Source organism: Heloderma suspectum, chromosome 4 (assembly GCF_057233095.1).
Source record: "Heloderma suspectum isolate Gila_16-S chromosome 4, 16-S_ref, whole genome shotgun sequence".
NCBI classification, from domain to species: Eukaryota; Metazoa; Chordata; class Lepidosauria; order Squamata; family Helodermatidae; genus Heloderma; species Heloderma suspectum.
Genome location: NC_139461.1, coordinates 79,523,455 through 79,537,405, shown reverse-complemented (window position 1 = coordinate 79,537,405; position 13,951 = coordinate 79,523,455). Strand labels below are relative to the sequence as shown.

General features: G+C 40.3%; 1 protein-coding gene across 3 annotated transcripts in view; it reads left to right on the top strand.

The window, feature by feature from the left end:
- MIB1 (MIB E3 ubiquitin protein ligase 1) overlaps positions 1-9,273 on the top strand; it is an 82,536-nt gene extending 73,263 nt beyond the window's left edge. Inside the window, exons 21-22 of one of the 3 annotated variants that reach the window (XM_084849728.1) lie at positions 2,698-2,856; positions 5,364-9,273. In XM_084849728.1, coding sequence (XP_084705854.1) covers positions 2,698-2,838 — 141 coding nt within the window. In that variant the 3' untranslated portion in view covers positions 2,839-2,856; positions 5,364-9,273. Of the gene's footprint in view, positions 1-2,697 lie in introns of all 3 variants that reach the window. The other 2 variants (XR_014790134.1, XM_084849727.1) reach the window with 2 other exon arrangements.
- The last annotated feature ends 4,678 nt before the right edge of the window (positions 9,274-13,951 follow it).

Below are 13,951 nucleotides of genomic sequence, written 5' to 3'. Positions count from 1 at the left end.
AGGCAGCTGGAGGAGGACCTTAGATGTTGAGCGTAGTGTACGGGCAGGTTTGTGTCGGGAGAGACGCTCCGTCATTTGACCCTCCAGCTGAACAGTGAATTGCCTGAACTGCTCTAGCCATCCAAGGACAAATTAGATAAATTGTCCAAACCACTGTCTCTTCTGCCCTGTAGGCAGTCCCAACCATTCCTGACCTCTTTTGATGCCCTCCTTGCAAATAAAACATTGGTATTAGACAGATTCTAATAAGATAATGGCCTCCTTTCTTTATGTACATGCAAGTTGTGTTCTGTAAACTCAATAAAGGACATAATACATAGAAATATATGGAGATCTGCTCTTCAGAAGTAGTATTACTTCTAAATAACTTGTTTTTAGTCATCATTAGAAATGCCAAAATTGTTTGTGTATCGAGCATTTCGGAATTGTTTAGCTGAACTTCCAAGTAGCAGTGTGGTTTTGTGTGATAATGGAGCATGGAATAAATCTCCATATATTTTTACTATACAAAATAACTGGCTTTTTCAAAGCTCTGTCCTTAGCAGTGAGGGCTATATAAGCAGAACATAACAGAGCATTTAGCAAATGGGAAGTAAAATTATACTTGTGAAATTATTCTGTATTTACTAGAGAGGTAGTGTAGTTTAATGGCTGAGAGACTAAGCTATGAACCAGGAACTCCCTTTTTTCAAGTCTTAGCCATGAACATTAGATGGCTTTAGTAAATGCTGTAATAAATCTAAGCAAAATTAATTTTAGGCAGATAGTTGTTGCCTTCAGAGGTTATTTGCCATTTGTTTCTTGATTCTCACTATCTTAATATAGTAATATATAGTAGGCTTTCTTCAGCTACGTGCATAGGAAAAGGCAGAGGAAAGAAATGGTTGTTCAGCTATTAAATAAGGATGGCAAAACGATAACAGATGACAAAGAAAAGGCAGAGGTGCTCAATTCCTACTTTGGCTCAGTCTTCTCCCAAAAGAGGGTCTATGACCCCCCTGGCAAAGGCGAATTACAGGTTGAAGGGGCAGGATTGCAGCTTGAGATCAATAGGCATATTGTCAAGGAACACCTAATTACTTTGAATGAGTTCAAATCTCCAGGGCCAGATGAACTGCATCCTAGAGTAATGAAGGAACTGGCAAAAGAACTCTCAGAAACGCTGTCTATTCTCTTTGAGAAATCATGGAGGACGGGGGAAGTACCAGATGACTGGAGGAGGGCTAATGTTGTCCCTATCTTCAAAAAGGGTAAAAAGGAGGAACCTGGGAACTACAGACCAGTCAGTCTGACATCAATCCCTGGGAAAATTCTGGAGCAGATGATAAAGCAATCCATCTGCAAGCACCTTGAAAACTGCCGCGATTACTCGAAGCCAACATGGATTTGTCAAAAACAAGTCCTGCCAGACAAATCTGATCTCATTTTTTGATCAAGTAACCTCCCTTGTAGACCGTGGGAATGCTGTAGACATCATATACCTCGACTTCAGCAAAGCTTTCGACAAAGTGCCCCATGATCTCCTGATGAGCAAACTAGCTCAGAGTGGGCTAGATGAAACAACGATCCGGTGGATCCTCAGTTGGCTACAGAATCAGACTCAAAGAGTGCTTATCAATGGGACCTTCTCAAACTGGGGAGAGGTAAAACGAGTGGGGTACCGCAGGGCTCAGTCCTGGGCCCAGTGCGCTTCAACATTTTTATTAATGACTTGGAGGAGGAGGTGCAGGGAATGCTGATCAGATTTGCAGATGACACAAAATTGGGCGGGATAGCTAATACCCTGGAAGACAGAAACAAAATTCAAAGTGATCTGGATAGACTGGAGCGCTGGGCAGAAAACAACAGAATGACATTTAATAGGGATAAATGCCAAGTTCTGCACCTAGGAAAAAGAAACCAAATGCATAGTTACAAGATGGGGGATACATGGCTCAACAACACTACAAGCGAGAAAGATCTTGGAATTGTTGTCGATCACAAGCTGAATATGAGCCAACAATGTGATGTGGCTGCAAAAAGGGCAAATGCTCTTTTGGGCTGCATTAATAGAAGCATAGCTTCCAAATCCTGGGAAGTACTAGTTCCCCTCTACTCAGCACTGGTTAGGCCTCATCTGGAGTACTGTGTCCAGTTCTGGGCACCACACTTTAAGAAGGATGCAGACAAACTGGAGAGGGTTTAGAGGAGAGCAACAAAGATGATCAGAGGACTGGAAACAAAGCCCTATGAAGAGAGACTGAAAGAACTGGGCATGTTTAGCCTTGAGAAGAGAAGACTGAGGGGAGATATGATAGCGCTGTTCAAGAAGGCCAGGATCTCTTCTTGATCATCCCAGAGTGCAGGACACGGAACAATGGGCTCAAGTGACAGGAAGCCAGATTCCGGCTGAACATCAGGAAAAGCTTCCTGACTGTTAGAGCAATACGACAATGGAACCAATGACCCAGGGAGGTGGTGGGCTCTCCCACACTGGAGGCAGTCAAGATGAGGCTGGACAGCCATCTGTCAGGGATGCTCTGACTTGGATTCCTGCATTGAGCAGGGGGTTGGACTCGATGGCCTTGTAGGCACCTTCCAACCCTACTATTCTATGATTCTATGAATATAGCATTTACAAAGTAGCATGCTAATGAGGTATTATGTTTTATTATTTTCCTCTATGCAGTTCTTCAATTCCTTGTTTGTCTCTTACAGACCATGTGTCCTGTGTGTCTGGACCGTCTGAAGAATATGATCTTTCTCTGTGGCCATGGAACATGTCAGCTATGTGGTGATCGAATGAGTGAATGCCCTATCTGCCGAAAGGCTATTGAACGAAGGATCCTTTTGTATTAAAATATAAAGTGTCCTATGGTAACTTGTCATGTTCTTACTAGATTTTGCTCACTGAATCTCCATAAGCTTTAGTAGCAGCTAAAGGTTGTCATGAAAACATTTCTAATGCTACGGAGTGTGTTGCATTGTAAGTGCTGATAACAACAACAGAAATCAGTATTTAAGTGGTCTATCATCAAGAAAGTTAAACCAAGGTTAGGTTAATTAACAGTATAGTTTGTTTATATCTTTTGCCTTTTTCCTTCTCTCCAAACCCTTTATGTTAAAGGGACAATCTTGATTTTCTGTCTTGGTATTTTTATTTTATATCTATGAACTCTACTTTCAGCAACGTTGATTTTTATACTGTCAGATGCTTTCATGTATAAATATTTTTAATTCTCGAATTGTATTTGTTTTAAGATTTTTTCATAGTGGTGTCAGAAGTAAATTACAACAGCAAGCTAGGTACAGGAATTTTAAGAAATAGACACAATAAATGAATAGTGTTTCAGTATTACATGTTGCCTCTAAAATCTGAAAGCCTGTAATTTTGTATGGTCTATTTTTTGCTCCACATTAGTGTGAAGGAGTATAAGAGTTAAAACAAAACTAGTCCCTTATCAAAAGAACTGCTTGGTAGACTCTACACACATAATAGTGGTTCCTTGAATCAGCCATTTGACAAGCCTCCTTCAAAATTTGAGAAACTCCAGGTGTGAGGTTGACACAGTATAAGTTGCTACTAGTAACTAGTAAGAGAAAACCCAATGCACAAAAGCAAACATCCCGTTTGCATGAGGGTTTTGGTGAGGGTCTCAACCATAATCCCTTCTGCTGAGAAACCAATTTTTAGAATGGTGACAGAGTATGTATTATTGTAAATACTTTGTAAAAGAAAAACATTCTAGCTGTAGGGTTGGATCCAGACTTCGTCATGCTTCGAGTAGTCCCATTGAAATCAATGGGCCTTAGGTTAGTCATTATTAATTTAAGTCCCATTGATATCAGTGGGTTTACTGTAAGCAGGACTAAGTCTGGAGGCACCATAGACTAGAATTCAACATATTAGGGCACAATCGTATGCATGTTTAGACAGAAAAATGTCCTGCAATTCCCAGCATTCTCCAGCCACCATGGCTACCTGGAAGGATGCTGGAAGATGTAGGACTTTTTGTGTCTAAACATGCATCGGATTGCACCTTTAGTCCAATAACTAGACTGGAGCACCACATTGCAAAAAGGGAATATACAGCAAGGGTAGTATCCAATGTTGTACTTAGAGTAGACCCATTGAAATGAATGCAACTTAAGGTAGTTGTAACTAAATTAAGTCCCATTCATTTTAATGGATCTACTGTAAGTAGGATTAACATTGTAAATTACCCCAAGAGTTTTAAAAGTTACAGGAAGAATAGCCTCTGTAATAATAATCCTGTTTATTGCAGACTTCACAGTATACGTGAACTGCATTTTCTGTCAATACCTCTGAAATTTCATTGGGAATATTCAGTTAACAATAAGCAAGAGAGTGCTTGATATGTTTCTGAGATTTCTTTAACTTGGGAAGTTGCTTGGGGAAGATAAAGCTTTAAGGGTTAATATAAATGCCACCGAAGGACGTGGGAAAGCAGTTTCCTCTTAATGCTCTGTGGTAGGCTGTAGATACTCCCAGAAATTAAACTACATACTAGAGATGATGCATGATGGCAGAAAATAAGCTTAATTTTTGGATTTATAATTGACAGATGTACCAGTCTTTGTATTTATCTCTGTTTAATTCTTATAAGCATGTGAAGAAACACATTAGATACATGAATTGCCTTTCCTCTAACTAGTAATTGTATTCCTGTTACATTTATTTAACCAAGGGAATTGCTTGCAAAAAGATTCTATATTTGGTGGATGTAATCTGTGCCATATAAATTTGGGTTGAGATTTTGTTTTTGTTTTTGCAAATATTTGCAAATTGCTTGGAACAATGTTGATTGTGTATTAGGAACACTATTTACAGATAGAAACAGGTGCACAAACAAATAGTATTTTCACATAATGGCATAATACCGCCTACATTGGCAATGTTCTGTTCTATTGCCACGTTAGAATGGCAATATCTAGAATGTTTTAAGATTTTATTTCGTGGAGTGGTCAGTATCTATATCAGTAGTTATAGTTAAATGACTAAGGTTGCGGTCCTATGCATACTTGGGAATAAATCCCATTAAACTTGATGTGACTTAGTTCTGAATAAAAATATAGAGAATTGGGCTATGATTCCTAAGCACAGCCATCTTTAAGTTACATCAAAAGTAATGGGTCTTTTTAAAAAAATGATATACATGGTAAATGTGTATCAGAATGAAGTAAATGTGTTAAATGAATATGAGCTGCTTGACTTCCTAGTCAACATGCTCAAATTTACATAATGATAAAACACTTATAAAACATTTGAAGTTTATGTTCTGGTTTGAAATTGGCTACTGAATTGTATAGTTGCAATTTGAAAAGCAAACTAACTGGTTCCAACTTATTAACTATTTCTACAGGCAATCTCCTGAAAGAACTGCATGCATACGCACAGAGAAGTTTTCTTAGAATGGGTAACAGTAAACGATTTTCAAGGATAACATATGAGCCAGTGTTATACAGGAATAATCAAATTGATTTTGAACACTGTGTTTGTGTAAGGAACTAAGCCAGTCAAGGCATCTTACATAGAAACGTAAAGGAAGTACTGAATGTTGTATGTCATAGGAAAACGGCAAATCTCAGTGGTTCAGTGACAAAGGCATGTGTGGTCAATGTAACTTGGAGTTATAGTAGTTCAACACAGCTGGAAAAATTGAATGATAAAGCTATTAAAACACTGTCTCCTCGGTCCCCTTGCCCAGTTTTGCAAACATTTTTATAGCATGACTAGTCTTGTAACCAGGTGACCAAGGCAGCAGTCCTGTATACACTTACCTGGGAGTAATTTCCATTGCACTCAATGGAGCTTACTTCTGAGTAGACATGGATACGATTGCACTGCAAGTTATTCAGTGTTTGAAAGGATGGACGTGCAGTGTTGCATTGATCTCAAATCTAGCAGAAGAAAGTAGGACTCCTGTTTATATTAGGAACTAAGAAGTCTAACCTTTTTGTTGCTTTGATGTTATTTTATGCCATTCTTTTCACCATGTAGCGAACATGTTTTTGTAACTTCCCTTAGCCAGTAGGAAACAGTACATTTGTTTAAAAAATTCTTAATTTATTTGATAAGTACTTTGTTAAACCTTTATAGTACATGAAGTCAGATGTTGAGACTTGAATTTATACTTTTATTAAAGTGTAAATATAAACCTGAGGTGGATAGCTGTGTCAAACTATATTATAGTATCTTGTATATACATCTTAGAAACTGTAGTTGCAGTCCTGCCCAGAGCACCATACATAAAACTCATCCTTACAACAGCAGGACAACCAAGGGAAATGTTCCAGGTGGAGCAGTGAGTTGATGGTTAGCTACCTAATCCAGCAGCGTGCACTCTTCAGTCCGTCCATGTGACATCCCAGCTCCAGTGTTTTGTACTGTGCCTGTGCTAAATAGCAGCTGTACAAATAAGAATTAAAAAGGGGGAGGGAGTTGTAAAAGACTACAGGAAATTGGTCAGAGTAGCTGGCAGTACTTCACAGCCAATGGGTGAAAAGAGAAGCTGTGCAATGCAGCAGTTGGAAACTACATGTTTCTTTCTATTGATGTACAGTAGAAAAGTGCAATTGCCGGAAACCTCTCTCACACTCACATTCATACACCCAGTGTAGAGATTGTGCCACTTACATGAATCTGCCCTTGGTGGTGGTATGGAGAGAGGATGGACTAGAGGTGGAACTACTTCAGTGAATCATGTAGTACTGTGCATTGGGAATTGCTGGGACAATAATGCCACTCAGGTATTACTAGATTCTGTTACTCTGTTTTTCCTCCACCTGGGAGGGGGAAGGGCCTATGTGCACCCTGAATTGGCTCTTGATTATTGACCTCTCACTTTTAATACCAGTGTTACGTGTGGTACTGACTTGGAAAAAGCATTGCGTATAGGTGTTTCATGCAGTCAATATCAACACAAGGAAGATAACATTGAGGATATTATCAGGAAAAGTTTTTAAAATAATTATTGACTGTGGATACAGTCCTAGAACTGGAAAATGGCTGTTTTCCTTGAAAAAACTAGAGGAAAAATCTAAAGTTTGTGCAATTGATTAGAGAAGCATCTTTAATAATATGCTTAAAATTAACTCTTTACAAAGACCTGTTCATACGTAGACCAGGAGTTCGCATTAGAAGTAACTATTATACACAAATATTTCAAAGGTATTTTTGTTTGTATGTTAATTTTAATTTTTTCAGAGCGTAGAATGTGACCCTCAAAATGTAAGATGCCTTACCAATACAATATTGTGACTGTGTTGGAATAGTACATTCTAGGGTTAAACTAGACACAGCAAGAAAGGTGTGATTGTGTTTCTCTATGCAGATAGGGGCCCACTCTAGATTGGGATCATGGGGCAGGAGGAGATTAACCTGTCCCCCAAAAGCTGTTTACCCTGGGAAGAAAAACATGGCTGCCATGTATGTGCCTCTTCCTGGGGCAACAATAAGCTTGGGGGTGATTCCCATCAGGAAACGATGGTGGCAGGGAGAATTAACTTCCTCACCCTCTTTTGGTCCTGATCTAGATTGCCTGATCCTTCAGCTAGCTGCTTGATTTTTTAAAAGTTCTTAAGTTGAAAATGTAATCATGTATTTCTTGTTGTATCTAGAATGGATGAAAGTTATTTGCATCCAAAAATATCAATATGTATGGTTATATATTGATTTCTTTAATGCTATAGAAATAATTTGCACAAGGCTAGTTTAGAACATCTCATTTAAGAACATGGGTGCGAAGAACTAAGCTAGAAAATAGTACACCCACCAGTTTGTTTATTGTAAAAACTAAACTAGTCCTAACTTTGACACAAGTTGGAATCTAGTAAATATTTAACAAAGTGTGGCTTGTTAATGTAACCTTAATGTACATTATTGTTGGATTTGATTATCAAATCTTAATAGACTATTTTGCCTGATAGGATAGGGATAAGATATTTTGTAGAATTGACCAATGTATGTCTATGTATTAGATTGTATAACCCGCATAAACTACTGCCATTATCCAGCCATTTGTAATGGATGCAGGTCCTCATAGAGGTCCACTACCTTCAAGGGCTTCCTTATTCATTTGAATGATAGAAATCCACATTCCTCATGTGAGTCTTTGCCCATGCACATTGACTCCATCCACTGAAATGAGGAATACTCAGATGCATGGGATCTCTATGCACACATTAATGCATTTGCAAAACTGGGTGAACTCCACCAAGAAATACTACTATATTTCCATTCATCTGAGCATGACATGTACTTAGGGACCTCTGCAAGCCTTTTGAAATAAATTCAGGTTGTGCAGCGATGTTTGGTGGAATGTACTTGTTATCAAAGACGTTTTGCTTTCAGCCCCTTAATATGCTACCGCCCTTTAATATTAGAATCTGCCATGCTAAACATTTGTCATTCTCAAGTGTATCGCTAATAGTGCTTATTGAATCTACTCAGTTTATTATAACTTTAAATGATATGTGGCATAACTTGCAGTTGCTGGATGTCACGCTATGGGTTATACTAGCTGGATTGTTACAGGCACTTATGAAATAGTAGTACATTTTGTTTGGCAGTGTTGCATATTAATGGAATTATTTACCTTAGAGCAAAAAATGAGAGTTACTTATTTTTGACCAAAGCTGCATTTTTGTTGTACATCAACTGTGTTGCTAGAGAGTTAAATCAGCAAATGGATAATATGGCAAAAGTAGCCCTGTGCTGGTTATGAGCACAATGGCAGTAGTGAAAGGGCCATGACCAATGGCCATACCTGCTATATTAGCAAAGAATTTGCCTCAGTATTAAAAGGTGACAGACTTCTCACTCCTACTCTCCAGTGCCTGAATTTTATGAATGAATGCATAACTCTTTTTCATTAAATGCTCCACACAAGAAATTTCACATAGCTAAGGACCATAAGATCAGCATCTTACTGTCCATTAGGCCCCTTCACTGCTATGGTTTTCCTAGCCTTCTCACAAATCTCTTCTTGCCCGAGTCTGCTGCTTCTCCCTGTGCGTACACACCCCACTACCTGAAGATTTCAGGGAGACATTGGCTCTGACTAAACTGTTACCATCACTGTGTCCAATCTCCACCTCCACAGAGCGATAGAACTTGAGAAGGAAAAATGACATGGCCTTCATGTACTCCCAAGTCACCTTTTGTCTACCCTAATATATAGCTGGGAGGGTATAAATCTTGTAAGCAGTGCTGTACATTCTCGCTGTTTCCTATAAATAAATAAAATGTTTTAATACGTGTTTTCTTATGTCAAGATTCTGGTAATGTTTCAGTATCTTTAGAAAACTTCTATGAAAGTTTGGTCAGGGCTTTGAAACACCATTCATAGATTATCTTCAAGCAAATATGGGAGACTTGCAGCACAATCCTAAATATGTTTACTTGGAAGTAAGTCCTACTGTGTTCTTTGGGCCTTATTACCAGATAAGTGAATAGGACTATAGTCTTAATGCCTTGACAAAGTTTTTCAGCTGAAACCAGTCAGAAATTACGAATTATGATGCACACTTAGGGCAGAGCCGCCATTAACTTCGGTTGCTAATGGCAATACTGGAGCCCTAGGCCAGGACCCCTATTTATAGCCTGGGTGTGGACCAGAGGGAAGAAGTCCCCTTTCAGGTCTGCTTCTAGACTCTGCCCCCAGAAATTTCCTGGAACAGAGCCTGGGCTACGGCACAGCAAGTAGAAAACAATTTAGCATGCTGCTAGTTGTGCGAGGGAGAAGATCTTTCCAAGCCTGCATGCACACGCAACACACACACAACATAGTTAAGGCCCCCCGTTAAGCCAGGGTTTAACACTCCAGTCCAGATGTGCACAGTTGCAACAGGGCAGTGTGGGGCTTCAGCCAGTGTAACTCCAGCAGCATTTTGTGTGAGGCAAGTCATTGTTTAGATTTCTTTTGCAGTGTCAAGATAACAGCTGACAACAATATATCAAGCAAATAGGATTGCATTGATACAGGTGACTGGTGACCAGAAAGCCCTTAAGGATGGTGTACATCTCATCTGTTCTGCTTCCCATTGCGCTATGGGTGCTTCTGGGCAAGGCTTTTATTGCTCCATTGCCCTGCCTCATTCACTGAATTTTTAAAGGATCTACATGAGGATGTCTTCCATTTGTAATCCTCCTGTGTTTTCCTACCACTTGTCTTTTTTTTCACTATGGAAAATCTGTTAAAGTAAAATGGAATAGCTGCACAATGCCTTCTGATGGGTAGCACTAGGAATCTGTCTGGAATCGCCCTATGGAAAAGGAAAGGTTCCTCCTGTGCAAGCACCGGGTCATTACTGACCCTTAGAGGGACGCCGCTTGCGCTGGCGTTTTCATGGCAGACTGTAGTGGGGTGGCTTGCCATTGCCTTCCCCAGTCGTGACTACCTTTCCCCCAGCAAGCTGGGTCCTCATTTTACCGATCTCGGAAGGATGGAGGGCTGAGTCGACCTGAGCCGGCTACCCGAGACCCAGCTTCCGCTGGGATCCAACTCAGGTCGTGGGGAGAGTTTCGGTTGCAATACTGCCACCTACCACTCTGCGCCACACGAGGATCGCCCTATACCGTGCCCCTTTTCATCCAGATGTGATGTGTGAAGTAGCATTGTCCTCTATTGTGTAAGGTAGGCGGGCAGAAGGTGGAACTCCAGATGTTTTAGACTTCAACTCCCAAAAGTGGTCAGGAACGCTAGGAACTGAGTCCAAAACTTCTGGAGATCTTTCTGCCTACCCCTGGTGTTCTGGGCTTACACCTGGCATGATGTCACAAACTGATAAGTCAGCAATAGCCCTTGCACCTGATCCTAAGCGCTTCTTTTTGGTACACCTTCACTATACACTATACATTATTTTATTTTACAGCAGTGCTGATTAGCATTTCCTAGATAAGAAAATGCCACTGTGTCTAGGATTTCTAAAATTTATCAAGTGTGAAGTTAATGTAGTATAAGCACAATATGGACTGTATTGACACAATGTAGTTTTGCTGACCTTTAAAAACAAAGTTCCAGTGAACATTTCTGTGCTGGATTCAATTTAATTTGTTTATGTGGATGTTGTTAAATTTATATTGCAAATAGCTTTTACATAAGTGCTTTGATTAGAGAGGTTCAGGGCAGTATCCTATGCTACTACTATACCTCCCCTAGTTCTGTTGCTCCTGCAGGACATACCGCTAGTGCAACAAGAACTAGCACTTCCAAAAGCTACCCTGGAAATGAGCAGAAACACTTGTTTCTGGATGAGGACAGGTCAGTCGAGTTCCTTTCTGTGAGCTTTGCTGACGTGCCCTATTCCAGAATTTAGCATTTTTGCTCTTCAGGAACTGCTAGCTTCCCTTTCTGCTAGCGGTGAGTCCCACTAATATATGGGTAATATAAGATACTGTCCTTAGTTTCCTAAGCGTTTGAAAACAACCTAATATATAGCATTAATACAATTTGTGTGATCCCCCCCCGCAAAAAAAAATTGTAGCATGAATGAGCTACAATAATACAGGTTTTTTAGCTACTTGAATGGCTGTTGTGAATCATGTATGTTTTGTTAATGTCTTTTAAATCAATCCATGACAGTCTTCTCAATTATTAAATAAGGCCCAAATAATGCTACTTTTGAATGTATGCAAAACATTTTGCTGTTTGCACAATAATATGTTTTATTCTCTTTACTATGTTACTTGCTTTTTCTGTAGCAACCCTGACACATTCCAATTGTTCATACAGCCTCCTTCATTCTGGCTTTCTGAAGGCATGCAAAGTCTTTTGTGTTTCACATAGCTTTTGAAGATTGACTGCCATGTCCTTTCTCTGTATGAATTGGTTGGTTTTGATGCTCCCGCTGTTTTTCTGCCATTAGTTTTTATTGATAATAGTTTTTATTTTTTAAGTTTGTCAACTGCTGTGTTCGTCTTCAGTGTCCTTTCAGAACCTGAGTTAGCAAAAATTGTACATTATGATCATAGGAGAGGCGACCAGTGAAATTTGCATGTAGAGATATGGTGGACATAGCATACACTACTGTGGTTCAATCCCTTTACTGTTGGTAGTTCTATATCTCTTGCAAACCTTAAGCCAGTCTTGCTGGCTGGGGATGATGGAAGTTGTAGATCAACCCATCTGGAGAACACCAGATTGACAAAGGCTGGCTTAAGCATTATGCACACAATCTCAGGCATGTTCATTGTATGTGCTTTGGATCCAAAGCCTTGTTCCCCACCATACATGCATATATTTGCTCATCTGCACTAGTGCTGTGCATGATCAGGGAATCCACAACTGCTGTGATCCCACACTCCCATGGGCATATAGGATCATGTGTATGTTGCTAGTCACTGGTGCCTGTAGGAAATGGTTACTTGTTTTATTCTAATTCAAGAAGGTTAACAGTGGGCAGGTTTGCACAATCATGAAGGGTCACAAGCTGCCTAATTAGCATAATTGCCCTGCCTGGGCATGTGTTGCCATGTTGGCTAAACCTGGCGAGGGTGGGTTGATAGGGTGGTTTACAAACCAACCTGACACTCTAGAACAAGCTATAGGTTTCAGAGTGGTTTGTAAACCACTCCAGCCACATACCCTCACCAGGTATGTGTTCAAATGTCATGGCATCTTGCGCCCGGTGAGGGTAATTATGCTAATTAGGCAGCTCCTGAACAGCATGTGCAAGAAGGGAAAATAAGCTACTGTGCCCTTTTTTTCCCTCCATGATGGTATGAACCTGGTCACTGTTAGTCTGCTGTATTGGAAACAGAGTCCTGCGGTCCCACATAAAGATTTACATATTTATTGTGTCAAGACGCTATTGTCAGATGCAGTTTTAGTCTAAAAAAAATTAAATGCTGGCCTGATGTACTTATTGAGAGACAACTTTGTGATGCTCCTTGTTGAATTTTATGCAGGTAACAAAGGCAATAGCAGGTGGATGGATGCAATCGTCATCCCTTTTAAGTCAAAGTCAGTGATACTCAATGCAGTTTTATTACTCCCTGGTACCTTTGTACATTCCTCTAAGGTAGTTTATATAGACAGCATCCTTAATTATGATTCCTTGGATTTGGTGTGCTGAAATTAATTAGAAAGTGATATTTATTTATTTGTGGCATTTATGTACTGCTGAATATATTAAAATCTCTCAGCGGTTCACAATATTAAAATACAATATTAAAAATATAACATTAAAACACAGCATTAAAAACACTGATATGTTCCTCATATGATTTTACTTTAAATGTTTTATCAGTTGAGGGGGTGGGGGGATTTATTTCCTCAGTCCTAAGAAGTTCCAACATATGTATATATATATGTGTGTACATATGTGATAAAAAGGCCGCTATTCCAACTCTGGCAGCCATGTGGCCAGCTGGATTTTCGTATGCACAGTAGTTGAGGGCTGGAGATTGGGGAGGGGGAGTGGCTGTTATTTACTGGGAGTCCTTGGTCTTCACCAGACCCCCTCTCCAGGAGACCAAGGTTGCTGAGTGCATGTACTGGAGGTTGGGCCCAAAGGGTAGTCTGGGGATTCTGCTTGTGTACCGTCCATCCCGCTGCACGACTGACTCCCTGGCAGAGATGCTTGAGGTGGTCTCTGATGTGCACGTGCAGTCCCCTAACTTATTGGTGTTGGGGGACTTCATTGTACATTCAGAGGCCATCCTCACGGGGGCACCTTGGGACTTCATGAAGACCATGGCTTCCTGGGAGCTGTACCCTATTCTAACTGGGCCCACCCATGTAGCCAGTCATGCACAAGACCTTGTGTTTGTTTCTGGAGAAGCGGGGAGTGATCTGGAAGTTGGGGGTATATCCACCACCCCTTTGTCATGGTCAGATCACTATCTGGTGATGTTGGACTTCTCGGTTCCGCAACCCCTCCACAGGGGTGGAGGACCCATTAAAATGGTCCGCCCCAGGCGTCTTATGGATCTGAATGGATTCCTGAA